Source organism: Pongo pygmaeus, chromosome 16 (assembly GCF_028885625.2).
Source record: "Pongo pygmaeus isolate AG05252 chromosome 16, NHGRI_mPonPyg2-v2.0_pri, whole genome shotgun sequence".
In the NCBI taxonomy this organism is placed as follows: Eukaryota; Metazoa; Chordata; class Mammalia; order Primates; family Hominidae; genus Pongo; species Pongo pygmaeus.
This window is the reverse complement of record NC_072389.2, coordinates 80312136-80326620: the sequence shown is the minus strand read 5'-3', so window position 1 is coordinate 80326620 and position 14485 is coordinate 80312136. Positions and strand designations below refer to the sequence as shown.

Genomic DNA, 14485 nt, shown 5'->3' with positions numbered 1-14485 from the left:
CAGTCCCCTTTGCCCACAGCCTTCAGCAGGGCTCACTGAAAGCCCTAGGCTGATGATTTTGCTGGGCTAAGCCCTCTCAGCTGTCTCCATCTCTCCAGCCTAGAGCCCTTTCCCCTCCCCAGCACTACTGCCCCTGCTCCTGGTATTGATCACTAGGGAATCCTAGCCAAAGAGCTTCTCACGCAAAGGCATGCAAACTTTGACCCAGGATTGAGTGTTCAGCTCCAGGCCAAGGTCCTCTAACCTCCTGCCTGACTCCCTCCTTCTCTGCCCAGTGCTCAGTGTGGGCCCCCTTCCTGTTATTGTGAACTGTTAGCCAAGACACTGCTTGGTGATGAGAAGTGCAACATCTTTTGTAACCCCAGTGCACCAGTCCGAGGGTGTGGAGAGGTGGGGGGGCCCTGGCCCAGGGGCTGAGTCTGTCTACCTTTGGCCCCCTGGGGCTTCACTCATAGTCTGAGATGATAAGTTATGGTGAGAAGGGCCCTGGCCTAGACGCAAGAAACTGGAGTTCTAGGCTCTGCTTTGATTTGCCATGCGTATTTGGGCCTTTTCTTTTCTGGCACCCATCTCTCCACCTAAGAAGTGAGAGAGGAATTGGCTTTATTAGCTAATGAATTTTTGAGGAGTCAAGAGCCTCTTAGATAATGCAAGCAAAGCAACGCACTTTATATCAAGAGAAGGGTCCCTGGTTGGGAGCCCCAGCACTAGATGGTCTTCCAGCCCTTGTGACCAGGCTGCCATGATTCTCCAGAGCTGGGGCATTGGTGGGGGGACCCTGGGAAGCCGAAGAAGAGGTTGTGCTGCAGAGCATGTTGGAGGATCTAGGAGTGCCTTGCTCTCCACGTCCTTGCCATGGCTTCCACACAGGCTCGTTCTCTGTGGCTCTAGCTCCAACTAGGATTGAAGGACAGACCTCTCTTGGGTACCATGAAGCTCCTCAGACTGAATCAAAGATGCAGAGGGTAGAATAATTGGAAGGATGCTGAGAAAGCCCAGCAATACCTCCCTTATCTCCTGCCTGTTCTGTTGCCTAAATTCCACCATTATAGCATCAGCACTTTGGATTCAACATCTCTTTTGCCATTTGGCCTGTGTATAGTATAGCTGTGTCTAATTCCTTTACCAGTTAATGTCTTGCCTGGACTTGGCTTATCAGATCAATTTCCTACAGGTTGGTTTTCCTTGTTAGAGCATACGGAAAGAAGTGACAGGTTGGGTCGGGGCTATAGCAAGTATCCAGTGTCCTAAGAATTACCATGGAGAAGTGCTGGGAACAGCGACCAGGAGAAACCTAATTTTCTGGGGGGAGAATCCAGAAAGGCATCCCAGAGGAAGAGATGTTTTATCTGAGACTCAAGGTAGGGGACACTAGAACTAGAAGCAGGCAGGCCTGGTAGGTTCTGCTAAAGATTCTCATTCCTGTCTTCAGAGTGATGGGAGCTACCAGAGAAGTTTAAGTAAGGTGGTGATGGAATGAGATTTTGCATTTTTGACAGGACCACTCTGGGTGCCACAGGATGGAGAAGTAATTGGAAGGAGCAAAAGGCAAATGGGAAACTAGGTGGAGGCTAAGTGCTCCAGGGAGCAATGATGGGCCCTGGATGAGTTGTGGCAGTGGAGCTGGAGAGATGCCAAAGCAGATGCCAAGCAGAGAAATGTGCCTCCTGTTCTTAGCACAGTAGCCTGAGTGACCTTACTTCTCTTACACCCCAGCTATGTCTCCATCTCGCACAGAGGAAGTCTCATGTTTCTCAATGGGGTGCTCCCTGCACGTGGGGCAGGGCGCTGTCTCTCATGGGCATCCCATCCCCCTGGACTACATGCCAGGAGAACTCCCCAGTCACATGACCTCTGCACATCCCTGGTACTGCTTGGTCCTTCAAGAACCACTGTGGTGGGGGGTGGCGGGAGGCTTTGATTTTGCTTGTTCCCTCTGCCAGTTGCAGTCTTTTTTTTTGAAACGGAGTCTCGCTCTTTCACCCAGGCTGGAGTGCAGTGGGGCGATCTCAGCTCACTGCAACATCCGCCTCCCAGGTTCAAGCAATTCTCCTGCCTGACTCCACTCCCCCCAACCCCTCCTCACCGCCCCAGTATCTGGGATTACAGGCGAGCGACACCACGCCCGGCTAATTTTTGTATTTTTGGTAGAGACGGGGTTTTGCCATATTGGCCAGGCTGGTCTTGAACTCCTGACTTCAGGTGATCCTCCCGACTCGGCCTTCCAAAGTCCTGGGATTACAGGTGTGAGCCACCGCACCTGCCCAGGTACACTCTTTATCCAGATATCTATGCGCATTGATTCTTGACTCCACACTCCTGCCTCTCTCCGCAAGGCCTTCGCTCACCACCTTGTTTTGAATTGCAATCTACCCTCACATAATCCCTACGTCTTTTTTGTTTAATTTTTTTCAACCGCACTTTTTACCCTCTCACATTCTCTAGATTTGGGGCATATTACTTGTCTCCTTCCATCAGAATGTAAACTCCACGAGATTAGGAGTGCTGTCAGATGTGTTCCCTTCTCTGTCAATCGCCAGCGCCTCCCTACAACTCCTGGCACATAGTAGTTGCTTGGTAAATATTTGTGCAATGCACGAGGCCGCAAATGACCGGAATGGGAGGTGAGGGGATTATTTTCTGGCCTGGACCAGCGACGGATGGTGGTGCCACCGGGTTGGGGAGCACGTCGGGGATGGCTGGTAAAGATGTTAGTTGGGGCCAGGTTGAGTTAGGCACGCAAATACAACTTTTTTTTTTTTTCCTGGAAACCCTGTAACAGGAAGGCTCGGGAGGGCGGGACAGCGTCGGAGGCAGGCAGCTAGGCCATGCCAGGTAGCACTGGGGCTTCGTGTCGTGCCACAGGCGTGGACCGAAAATGCGGAAACACGCAGGCTGCCTCTCCTCGCAGGCAGAAGCCGCACGCAGACCTAGACCCTTTGCACCGCACCCTCTCATTCAATCGCGCACCCGCCACCCTTCGACAGTTCCTCTCCCTCCACCCCAACCCCACGCCGCGCGCGAGGCTGGCCCTTTAAGAGCCCCGCCCCGACTCCCTCCCCCCTCGCGTGACTGCGAGACCCGCGCCGGGCCGGGGAATGGGGCCGCCGGGTGGCTGCGCGGGCCTCCGGTCCTTCTCACGCAACGCCTGGGCACCGCGCCCCCGGGCCAGGTGGGGCGGGGACGGGCCGCCTGACCTTTGCCCCCTAGAGGGATGTCGCCGGCGCACGCAAGCTAGCCGGGGGTGGGGTGGGGGCTCCGCGCCAGGTGCCCCCTCCGTGGTCCCTGGGCCCCAAAGTCTTTCCTTGGCCCCCCGCCGCCGGATTTCTGTGCTCAGCCAATCAAAGCACTAACAACCCCAGGAGCCAAGAGGGACCCTCAAGGGCCGGTGGGTCCTGGCTGGAGGGACCGCGGGTTGCAATCAGGACTAAGGCGATCCTAGAGGCGGCGAGGAGCCGCTAGTGAGCGCTCAGCGAGCTTGCGCCTTCGCCATCCATTCCGATCCTTCAATCAAGAGGCGCGAACCTCAGCTAGTCGCCCGGGCTCTGGGGAACAGGGCCAGCCCCGCGGCGCCTCTGGCCTTCCTGCCCCCGTGACCTCAGGGCTGGGGTCGCAGCGCTTCTCACGCGAGCCGGGACTCAGTAACCTCGGGAAGGAGGTCACCACGGGGCAGCCCCGCCCCCGCCTGCCGAGTCCGGGTAGGCTGTAGCGCTGGGGAGGCATCTGCACGCCCAGCGTTCCGGTGGGTGCAAAAATGACGAAGAGGAGTCCCCGCGCCCCAGGATGGAGCTTCCCGTACCCTCTCTTCGGGCTGTCCTGGTGCTTCTCCCTCAAACCCCCTCCTCGGCTGGGTTCTGCACTGCCCTTGGGACGCCTTGGAATTGGGGCTTCCAAGTGTCCCCAGGCCTCACCCCTCTATGTACAGGCACCGAGATGAGGTGTCCCATAGTGGGTTCTTGCCCACTCCCCCCATCCCCCGCCCCGCCCTCCGCCACCTTTCTCTCCTATCCCAGAGACCAGCCCGGTTCAGGCTGCTCCTCCCTCCATCTCAGCTCGCTCCAGGGAAGGAGGCGTGGCCACACGTACAAGCCCGCCTATAAAGGTGGCAGTGCCTTCACCCTCACCCTGAAGGTGACAGTTCCTTGGAACCTTCCCTGATCCTTGTGATCCCAGGCTCCAAGAGTCCACCCTTCCCAGCTCAGCTCAGTACCTCCTTACAGCCACAGGTGAGTTGCTGGGGGGCTTCTGGCTTGCCCCTTCTCTCTCAATAAAAGGAACATTTTGGTGCCTCCAGGACTTCTTAGGTAGCTACCTGTCTAGCACCTCCAAAAAGGGAGGCTCAGAGTGTTTTTAGTGACCAGGCAGTCTAGCCCCCTAGTGGGGAAACTGAGGCCAGGGGAAGAGTAGGACTTGCCCATGGTCCCACAGCTGGTACCAGACCTCTAGATACAGATGGCATCTCATTCAGGACTTCAGGACCCAGGCTCCAGCTCCATCCCCTAGTGAGTGACTCCCTGCCCACCTTGGGGCTTCCGCATCAAGGCCATGTGGCAGGCTGGAATATGTGCAGCCCCTCCCTCAGGCTTTCTGATGACAGGGGCTTCTCCTTGGGTGGGCAGGGTGGATGGAGGGGGTGGGCTGGGCTCTTACCAGCTATACCCTGCCCTAGCCTAAGAAGCTACCCCTTGCAGATTTTACCCTCCCAAGGGTGGCTTGTCAGTGCTGAGATGTCCTAGACAGCTGGGACAATAGAGGCAGATCTGTGCAGGAGTCCCAGGCCTTTCCTATCTCATTGACCATCTTCTTTGTCCTTTGCTAGGAGACAATCAGGGTGACAGATTGCCAACTGCAGGGAGCTGGAAATACCAGTCCCTAAAAACTCACCAGTCACATCTCCCTTGGCCTCCTACCATCTTACAAAGGCTGCAGGTCCTTGGGATACCCATTGTGCAGAAGGGGACACCATAGCACACCAAAGCCTGGCACTGTCCCCTATTGACTCAGGGATCTAGTGTGCTTTGATATTTAGCTCCTCCAGGAAGCCTCCCTCCACTATAATACTTGTGGTAGGAACTATCCATCTCCCTGTCTTGTGAGGTTCTCCTGTGGGGAGCCTCACTGGTAAGACTGTCAGGTTCCCCACAGCAGATCTGGGTTTTCTCTTCCCTCTGGATCCAGCTGGGTACTCTGAACTGAGAGATCTTGTCTTACCCTCTCTCAGGTGTTGAAATTGGACCCTAGAAAAGTAAAATGTGCAGTCCAAAATCACTTTGACTAGAATGTTGGGTCTACTGACCTCCAGTCCAGGGTAGCAGGCAGAGATGCCTGATATGTTGGAGAGAGTGGTTTATGAATTTACACACCCTTTTTAGGTCAAGCTTATGGAGAAAATATTGCCTCAGTTTCCTTTCAGTTTAGATCCATTCCTGATTTCCCTGATTCCAGTCTGGGGTTTTCTTACACCCTAGTGGGAACCTTCCATTTATTCTCTGCTCTCTGGTAACCCGCAAAAGGGGGAGGTCCAAACTGTTCATTCATTGAGAATTGAGCCAAAAAAAAAAAAACCCTGGCCTGGATTTCTCTGACTAAAGAGCTCAATTTAGCTGGTCTCCAGCTGCCTTTAAGCTGTGGATCAGTTGAACTCAGAGAGCTGGGGCTGAGAGCAATGTGGTTTGGGAAGTGGCCATCCTGTCCCCTATCTCTTCCTCACTCTGTACTGGGATCTGGTGGGATTTCCTGCATTCTGGGATTGAGCAGCAGAGAACTGAGGGTTCTGGGAAAATTCCTCTTCAAAAGGAGGTACATGTGACAGCAGCTGGAAATTTCCAGGGAAGTGTCCCTAAGGAGCCTGAGTCCTGGCTCTGTCACTGATTGCTGGGGGACTTTGGGCAAGTCAGCGCTGCTTCCCCCAAATGTTAAATGAGGCTAAAGGATCAAATGATCCCTAATTCCCCTGAGAACATGATTTTCCTAAGTGTGGTGGGTAGGACTCAGGGTGATACACATTGATTATGTGTTTATTTTAATGTGTTAGGGGAAAAATCAAACTTGTACTTTCACACAGATATTGTTTATGATGATATGTGGATAGATTTAAAGTTGATTTTAGGAAAATGTGAAGTAAATAACAGTACTGGTACTATGTGGAAATCATAGATTGGCATTGGAAGATGTCACTTTAGATTGGTACAGCAGTTAAGAGAAAGCATTCTGGAATTAGGCAACTTGGCTTGGGAGTCTGCATCCAACACTTTCTGGCTTTCCAACAAGTGACCTTGGGCAAGTTACTTACCTTCTCTGAGCCTCACTGCAGGCTACTTCACAGATTTGTGGCCAGGGCTGAATGAAGAAGGACTGTGAAATTCTTAGCCCACAGTGGTAGGTCAGCAACTTCTCCCCACCTCATCCTCTTCTTCATGCCCAGTAAGCAGTTCTGGTAGAAAGGTTTCCCCTTTCCCTGACACTCTAGATGTTGGCTCTTCTCATCCCCCAATCTCATGGCTTGATTTTTTTTCTTCCTGCACCTTCTCTCAGCAGCCACCTCCAAGATCCCTACACTGATCATGCTTTTCCCAATCTCCATGTCGGCCACGGAGTTTCTTCTGGCCTCTGTCATCTTCTGTCTGGTATTCTGGGTAATCAGGGCCTCAAGACCTCGAGTCCCCAAAGGCCTGAAGAATCCACCAGGGCCATGGGGCTGGCCTCTGATCGGGCACATGCTGACCCTGGGAAAGAACCCGCACCTGGCACTGTCAAGGATGAGCCAGCAGTATGGGGACGTGCTGCAGATCCGCATTGGCTCCACACCTGTGGTGGTGCTGAGCGGCCTGGACACCATCCGGCAGGCCCTGGTGCGGCAGGGCGATGATTTCAAGGGCCGGCCCGACCTCTACACCTTCACCCTCATCAGTAATGGCCAGAGCATGTCCTTCAGCCCAGACTCTGGACCAGTGTGGGCTGCCCGCCGGCGCCTGGCCCAGAATGGCCTGAAAAGTTTCTCCATTGCCTCTGACCCAGCCTCCTCATCCTCCTGCTACCTGGAGGAGCATGTGAGCAAGGAGGCTGAGGTCCTGATCAGCACGTTGCAGGAGCTGATGGCAGGGCCTGGGCACTTTAACCCCTACAGGTATGTGGTGGTATCAGTGGCCAACGTCATCTGTGCCATTTGCTTTGGCCGGCGCTATGACCACAACCACCAAGAACTGCTTAGCCTAGTCAACCTGAATAATAATTTCGGGGAGGTGGCTGGCTCTGGAAACCCAGCTGACTTCATCCCTATTCTTCGCTACCTGCCCAACCCTTCCCTGAATGGCTTCAAGGACCTGAATGAGAAGTTCTACAGTTTCATGCAGAAGATGATCAAGGAGCACTACAAAACCTTTGAGAAGGTACAGTCTGGGGAAAGGCAGGTGGGTGGTGGGAAGCAGATGGCATCAGGGCCTGGGAGGTCAAAGGTAAGAGGAACTGCATGGGGCTTGGCAAGTTCTCAGGAAGGCTTCAACCTGGGATCTTGAAGCCAGTTGTGGAATAGTCTTCTTCCTTGGCAGGGAAATAGAACTTTTTCTTGACTAACCCTTCCATGCTTCCACAGACAGCAATAGCCACTGAAGAGCTATTACATGCAGGACCCTGGGGCAGTTGTTGAGGGAGCCGGGAAGAGTTAAAGAGTTCATCTCCTGGCCTCATAATAGAAAGAAGATAAAGAGCACATCCAGGTGATAACAGTACAAGATGCTGTGTGTCAGATGTCCCATGAGTTGGGGCTAGCAGCATTCTAAGGTAGTAGGAGAGAGCCTTGCAGAGGCAGAGAGAAGCTGGGACAACAGCCTCAGGGGGCATCATCTCCAGAACAAATGTGCTAGGAATAGTGAAGGACTAGACCTGGATGGAGAGGTAGCTCTGGGTTTGAGATCTTGCTCACCTGTGGACTTTCGCTACCTAAGGGCCACATCCGGGACATCACAGACAGCCTGATTGAGCACTGTCAGGAGAAGCAGCTGGATGAGAATGCCAATATCCAGCTGTCAGATGAGAAGATCATTAACATCGTCTTGGACCTCTTTGGAGCTGGTATGAGTTACCCCATTGTGTCCTTCCTGTACTCAAGTGCCCTGACCTGCTGCCTGCCTAACTTCTTCTGTTCTACCCTGTCCAGGGTTTGACACAGTCACAACTGCTATATCTTGGAGCCTCATGTATTTGGTGGTGAACCCCAGGGTACAGAGAAAGATCCAAGAGGAGCTAGGTAGGTAGTGGCTCCCTTCAAAGGGATCAGTGCCCGGGGCCTGGCCAGGTCTAGGCAGCCCTTGCATCCATCTTGTCCCTTGTGTTCTGCAGACACAGTGATTGGCAGGTCACGGCAGCCCCGGCTCTCTGACAGATCCCATCTGCCCTATATGGAGGCCTTCATCCTGGAGACCTTCCGACACTCTTCCTTTGTCCCCTTCACCATTCCCCACAGGTAAGGCCCCATGGAGCCACTGCTGTCTGTTACTGGTCTTACTCCGGGCCACATACCTGATTAGGGTTAGTGGGAGGGACACGGCATGGGAGACAGAGAGATTTGCCTGTTGCCCTGAGCCTGACTGAGCTTCCTTTCTCCCTAGCACCACAAGAGACACAAGTCTGAAAGGCTTTTACATCCCCAAGGGGCGTTGTGTCTTTGTAAACCAGTGGCAGATCAACCATGACCAGTAAGTTCAGAGATGCAGAGGAAAGACTGGGTCTACCCTCTTAAGCTCTTATATATGATTAATACAATCATTGCATTGATCCTCCTGTCCATGGGCTGCTTGCCTGTCCTCTATCCTTTAGGGCTGGAGTTCCACTCACTTGATGCTTCTGAGCCCTGAGCTGCCACTTCAACTGTCTCCCTCTGGTTACAGGAAGCTATGGGTCAACCCATCTGAGTTCCTACCTGAACGGTTTCTCACCCCTGATGGTGCTATCGACAAGGTGTTAAGTGAGAAGGTGATTATCTTTGGCATGGGCAAGCGGAAGTGCATCGGTGAGACCATTGCCCGCTGGGAGGTCTTTCTCTTCCTGGCCATCCTGCTGCAGCGGGTGGAATTCAGTGTGCCACTGGGCGTGAAGGTGGACATGACCCCCATCTATGGGCTAACCATGAAGCATGCCTGCTGTGAGCACTTCCAAATGCAGCTGCGCTCTTAGGTGCTTGAGAGCCCTGAGGCCTAGACTCTGTCTACCTGGTCTGATTGGGCAGCCAGACCAGCGGGCTGGCCTAAGTGGTCTAAGGTTCAGCCTGAAACTCATAGACACTGATCTGGCTGCAGTTTTGCTCTCTGGGCTGTGGGCAAGCCTAAGGGATCCTGCCTGCCCCTACCCTGGACTTGCCTCTGCACACCCTCCAGAGACAACAGGTAAAACAGGGCCACATAGATGCTGATGGAACCTTCCCAAGTTGTGCTTGAGCCAGGAGGCCTGCTAGGGTTAGGAGATCCTTGGGCCTCTGAGAAGCTCTGAAGAACTCTCTGGAAGCCCCTGGGCCCAGTAGCTAGCTGACTCTATGGGGGTGCTGACTGGCTTGAGCAAGTTAGAACTGGCCAAACCAGGACCCTGTCCAGTCTTTGACAATTGGGAGCTGCCAAGAGTGAAGGGAAGAGACAGCCCAGGATACTGGCACAGAGATAGTCTCACTGCTTGAACTAGGCTGAGCAATCTGACCCTATGGGTCTAGGACACAGTTCCTGGGAATATCGCATTCCTCTGCCCTTCCTGCAGGCAGGAACAAACAGGGCTGCCTTCTGGCCTTGTAAGACCCTTGTTGCTGTCCAGGAGGGGCTGGGGAGTTGTGTCTACGGGGAGCAGAGTGCACAGGGAGTGCACATATCCAGGCACCAGGACTAGGGCTGGAGTGAGGGGGTGGTATTTCAATTACCTTCTATTGGTCTCCCTTCTCTACACTCTTGTAATAAAATGTCTATTTTTAATGTTTGTACACAACAGTCTTTCTATTCTAGCCTGCCTTGTGCTTGCATGCTTGCATAAGAGCTTAAGAACCATTGATTTAATGTAATAGGGAAAATTCTAACCCAAGTATCCAAAAATGTGTAAGAACAACTACCTGAACTAAATAAAGATATTGTTCAGAAATCCTATAGGTGGAGATTTTTTGAATCTTAAATGATTCATCACTCATCTACTCACCCTGAACCTCATTCTGTTTTGGGTTTTACTGTAGGGAGGAAGAAGAGGAGGTAGCAGTGAAGAGGTGAAGCCACTGCACTTAGGCAGTCTGTTTGAGGGACAAGACTCTATTTTTTGAGACAGGGTCCCCAGGTCGTCCAGGCTGGAGTGCACTGGCACCATTTTGTTTCACTGTAACTTCCACCTCCTGGGCTCACAGGATTCTCCCACCTCAGCCTCTGAGTAGTTGGGGCCACAGGCACACGCCACCACGGCTTTTTTTTTTTTTTTTTTTTTTGTAGAGATGGGGTTTCACCATGTTGCCCAGGCTGGTCTCAAACTCCTGAGCTCAAGTGATCCACCTGCCTCAGCCTCCCAAAGTGCTGGGATTACAGGCATGAGACAAGACTCCTAATCACTGTGCTGACTTACTCCCTCTCTAACTTATCACAAATTGATGAAACGTATTCTCTGAATTAGGCAATAAGGGTATCAAGTGAATATAATGCAGTCCCTGCTTTCAAGAACCTCCCAAAATGACTGACACATAAACACATCATTCAATTCATTGTGGTCAGAGCTCTACCAGACAGATGCATACGGGAGGTGGGGTCCAGAGGCTGGGTAGGGGAGTGGGCACCGGGAGATTTCCAGGTCTTTTTTTTTTGAGACGGAGTCTCACTCTGTCACCCAGGCTGGAGTGCAGTGGCATGATCTCGGCTCACTGCAAGCTCCGCCTCCGGCATTCACACCATTCTCCTGCCTCAGCCTCCCAAGTAGCTGGAACTACAGGCGCCTGCCACCACACCCGGCTAATTTTTTTGTATTTTTAATAGAGACGGGATTTCACCATGTTAGCCAGGATGGTCTCGATCTCCTGACCTCGTGATCCGCCCACCTCAGCCTCCCAAAGTGCTGGGATTATGGGCGTGAGCCACCACGCCTGGCTTCAGGTCTTGAGGCTATCTGAGTCAAGCCTTCCTTGAAGGATGAGAGACAGTCTCTCACTTGGGACTGATAGCATTAGATGCTGAAGTCCAAGCGGGTAGGCTCTGGTCACAGTTTTGTGGGGAGAGGGGTTCTCAGCTCAGCAGTTGTAATCTGCTGCTCACTCTTCATGCCCTGGCTTAGGTTCTGCAATCACATTAGAACCCACATCTCAATGCTGAAAGCCCCTGTCCATCTGAGATGGCAGAGTGGTGGTGATGCCAAGTATAGCAGAGGCTGAACCCACATAGCCAGGAGCTGTTCTGACACATAGCCAGGGGCTGAAGGGAGACACACCTTGGAATGTGACCTCCCTACCCCACCCCAGACCAGCTTTCTTCCTGAAGCATTGCGCAGTGGCCAGCAGTTGCTGTTCATGCACCGTGGCTCCCGCTCACCAGGAGCTTCAGGCTACTGCAAGGAACAACAAAGCTGAAGTCAGCTGCAGCAACCTGCTTTGTGCGGCGGCGGCCAGGGGGGAAGAGAAATTTGGTGCTCAATCATTCCTGTATTGATTTATATTTTCTACTTAAACAATAACTTGCATTTATGCTATATACATAAACAAGCCATGAAAGCATGCTATGTGAAAGAAGCCAGACACAAAAGGCCGTGTACTGTATGACTCCATGTGTATGAAAAGTCCAGAATAGGTAAATTTATAGGGACAGAAAGTAGATGAGCGGTTGCCAGGGAATATGGAGCAGGGGGAATTGGGAGATGCTGAGTTTACTTAGGGGCGATGGAAATATTCTAGAATTAGATAGTGGTGATGGTTGAACAACTTTGTGAATATACTAAAAACCAATGACTTATGCAGTTCAAAATGGTTTAAATGGTAGAAAAAAGGCCTGGCGCAGTGGCTCACGCCTGTAATCCCAGCACTTTGGGAGGCTGAGGCGGGTGGATCACTTGAGGCCAGGAGTTTGAGACCAGCCTGACCAACACGGTGAAACCCTGTCTCTAATAAAAATACAAAAATTAGCTGGGCGTGGTGGCACACGCCTGTAATACCAGCTACTCAAGAGGCTGAGGCACGAGAATCGCTTGAACCCAGGAGGTGGAGGTTATAGGAAGCTGAGATCACACCAGTGCACTCCAGCCTGGACAATATAGCAAGACTCTGTCTCAAAAAAAATCAAGAATTTATTCTACCTGTCCTATATGAACTATACCTAAAAAGAACCAAATAGATTAGAAAGAAGCATCTCTTAAAAATATTCCAGCTGGGCGCAGTGGCTCATGCCTGTAATCCCAGCACTTTGGGAGGCTGAGATCACTTGAGGTCAGGAGTTCGAGACCAGCCTGGCCAACATGGTGAAACCGTCTCTACTAAAAATACAAAAATTAGTCATGCGTGGTGGCAGGCGCCTGTAATGCCAGCTACTCGGGAAGCTGAGACAGGAGAATCACTTGAACCTGGGAGGCAGAGGTTGCAGTGAGCTGAGATTATGCCTTTGCACTCCAGCCTGGGCAACAAGAGTGAAACTCCATCTCAAAAAAAAAAAAATTTTTTTTTCTCTTTTTTTTGCTTCCTGTGTCAACTGGTTATGTCACATTTAATTTAAATTTTTAATTTTTTTTAGAGCCAGGGCCTCACTCTCTCGCCCAGGCTGGAGTACAGAGGCGCAATCATAGCTCCACTGCAGTCTCAAACTCCTGGACTAAGCAATCCTCCCACCTTAGCCCCCTGAGTAGCTGAGACTACAGGTGCAAGCCACCACGCCCAGCTAACTAAATTTTTTGTAGAAACAGGGTCTTGAAATGTTGCCCAAGCTAATCTTGAACTCCTGGGCTCATGTAATCCTCCCGCCTTGGCCTCCCAAAGCTCTGGGATTATAGGCTTGAGCCACTGCGCCTGGCCCTAAAATATTTGTAATCAAGTAGGTGAATAAGTTGGATAAACATTACGGAAAGTCTGTGGAGTTAAAGCCTGAGGTATAAGTGATATGCTTGTGTGGCTCAGAAATCCATTCTTGAAGAGCAGTTCCAGAGGTATCCTTAGTAAATTCAAGGCTTAGTAAATCCAAGACATATAACAAGCCTATTGATTTGGACCCTCTTGGACTAATAAGTCCTCTTTGTGCATTAAAAATACTGTGTTGTTTCCTTGTAGTTACAATTCACACTCACGCAAGGATAACCAAGCAGCAGGTGTCAGTGAGTGAAAGGGGAGCGGGCTGTGCGTCTAGGGCCGCAAGCACAGAGGAGTCCACCAAGAGGGCCTCACAAATGAAGTGGGCCTGGAGTGAGGCTCTGAATGGAAAGCAGACTTAGACGAGGGGTGAGGAGGCAGGTTGGTGAAGAGGCTGAGGACATGGAAAAATGTAGACCTGGCCAGGTGTAGTGGCTCATGCCTGTAATCCCAGCACTTTGGGAGGCCGAGGCAGGTGGATCACTTGAGGTCAGGAGTTCGAGACCAGCCTGGCCAACATGGTGAAACCCCGTCTCTACTAAAAATACAAAAATTAGCCAGGCGTGGTGGTGGGCGCCTGTAGTCTCAGCTACTTGGGAGGCTGAGGCAGAAGAATCGCGTGAACCCAGGATGCGGAGGTTGCAGTGAGCTGAGATTGCACCACTGCAGTCTAGCCTGGGCGACAAAAAAAAAAAAAAGTGTATGTATTTGCCCTTATCACCTCCCCTCCCTTCTCAATAGTGCAAATCATGGAGTATTACATTTTATTAAACATAATAATGTCAAACACTGGACAGTAAACAAAACAATCCAAAGTGACTTCATATTTTGCTTTGTGAGATGCCACACAGTTTGAAGGGCAGAAAATGCACCCATTTTCCTCATTTGTTTATTTACTAAAAGCCTGCTCCATCAGAATAAATCTGTATACATTCCTAGCCAAATCATAGCCAAAGGATGACAGGAAGAAGAAGAGTCAATGTGAGACCAGGCTGCATAGGCTGCTATGGTTAATCCAGGAAGTCCATAGGTCTCCACCGAGGAGAGAGTATCTAAGGGGTTCCTCAGTGACTCAAAAACAGTTTGGCAGCTTCCATACAGGGCCTCAATTTCATCTGGAAAATGGGGGTCACAGGAGTGACTATCTAGCTTGTTTAAGGAGCGAAGGACACAGAGAGTTCTGATGGAGATGCTGGATCTCCCATTCCGAGCCTGGGCACCACCTCCAGCACCACCCACCTTTAAAAGCCTTCTTGAAACTGACACTGGCTGACAGCCTACAACAAATGTTAACTATTTCCATGAGGGACTGGGAAAAGTATGAGTGGTTTGCTACCCTGACTTATGACAAGAAGCCTGGCCTGGGTTCTAGCCCTGGGACCTGGTCAACTTCTTCCCAGCACAGAGTGGCCTTTAGCCGCTTGCTGGTTTTTCTTG

General features: G+C 51.6%; 1 protein-coding gene across 4 annotated transcripts; it reads left to right on the top strand.

The window, feature by feature from the left end:
* The first annotated feature begins 3085 nt into the window (after positions 1 to 3085).
* Positions 3086 to 10118, top strand: LOC129014419 (cytochrome P450 1A1). Of its 4 annotated transcripts, none has more exons than XM_054451829.2 (7): positions 3086 to 4226; positions 6538 to 7388; positions 7944 to 8070; positions 8156 to 8245; positions 8338 to 8461; positions 8607 to 8693; positions 8886 to 10118. In XM_054451829.2, the coding sequence occupies exons 2-7, from the start codon at positions 6564 to 6566 to the stop codon at positions 9169 to 9171; spliced, it is 1539 nt and encodes a 512-aa protein (XP_054307804.1). In that variant the 5' UTR covers positions 3086 to 4226; positions 6538 to 6563; the 3' UTR covers positions 9172 to 10118. The 4 variants fall into 4 exon arrangements, with proteins under 4 accessions (XP_054307804.1, XP_054307803.1, XP_054307806.1 ...); XM_054451828.2 differs by having other exon boundaries at positions 6535 to 7388; XM_054451831.2 differs by having other exon boundaries at positions 3697 to 4226; positions 6535 to 7388; positions 8815 to 10118.
* Positions 10119 to 14485: the final 4367 nt, after the last annotated feature.

What these genes read in the sequence shown, in the direction of transcription:
- LOC129014419 (XM_054451829.2), top strand. Translation starts at nt 6,564, where the DNA reads ATGCTTTTCCCAATCTCCATGTCGGCCACGGAGTTTCTTCTGGCCTCT. An exon ending in CTTGGACCTCTTTGGAGCTG is followed by an intron (nt 8,071 to 8,155) that starts GTATGAGTTACC and finishes TACCCTGTCCAG; the next exon opens with GGTTTGACACAGTCACAACT. An exon ending in AAAGATCCAAGAGGAGCTAG is followed by an intron (nt 8,246 to 8,337) that starts GTAGGTAGTGGC and finishes TGTGTTCTGCAG; the next exon opens with ACACAGTGATTGGCAGGTCA.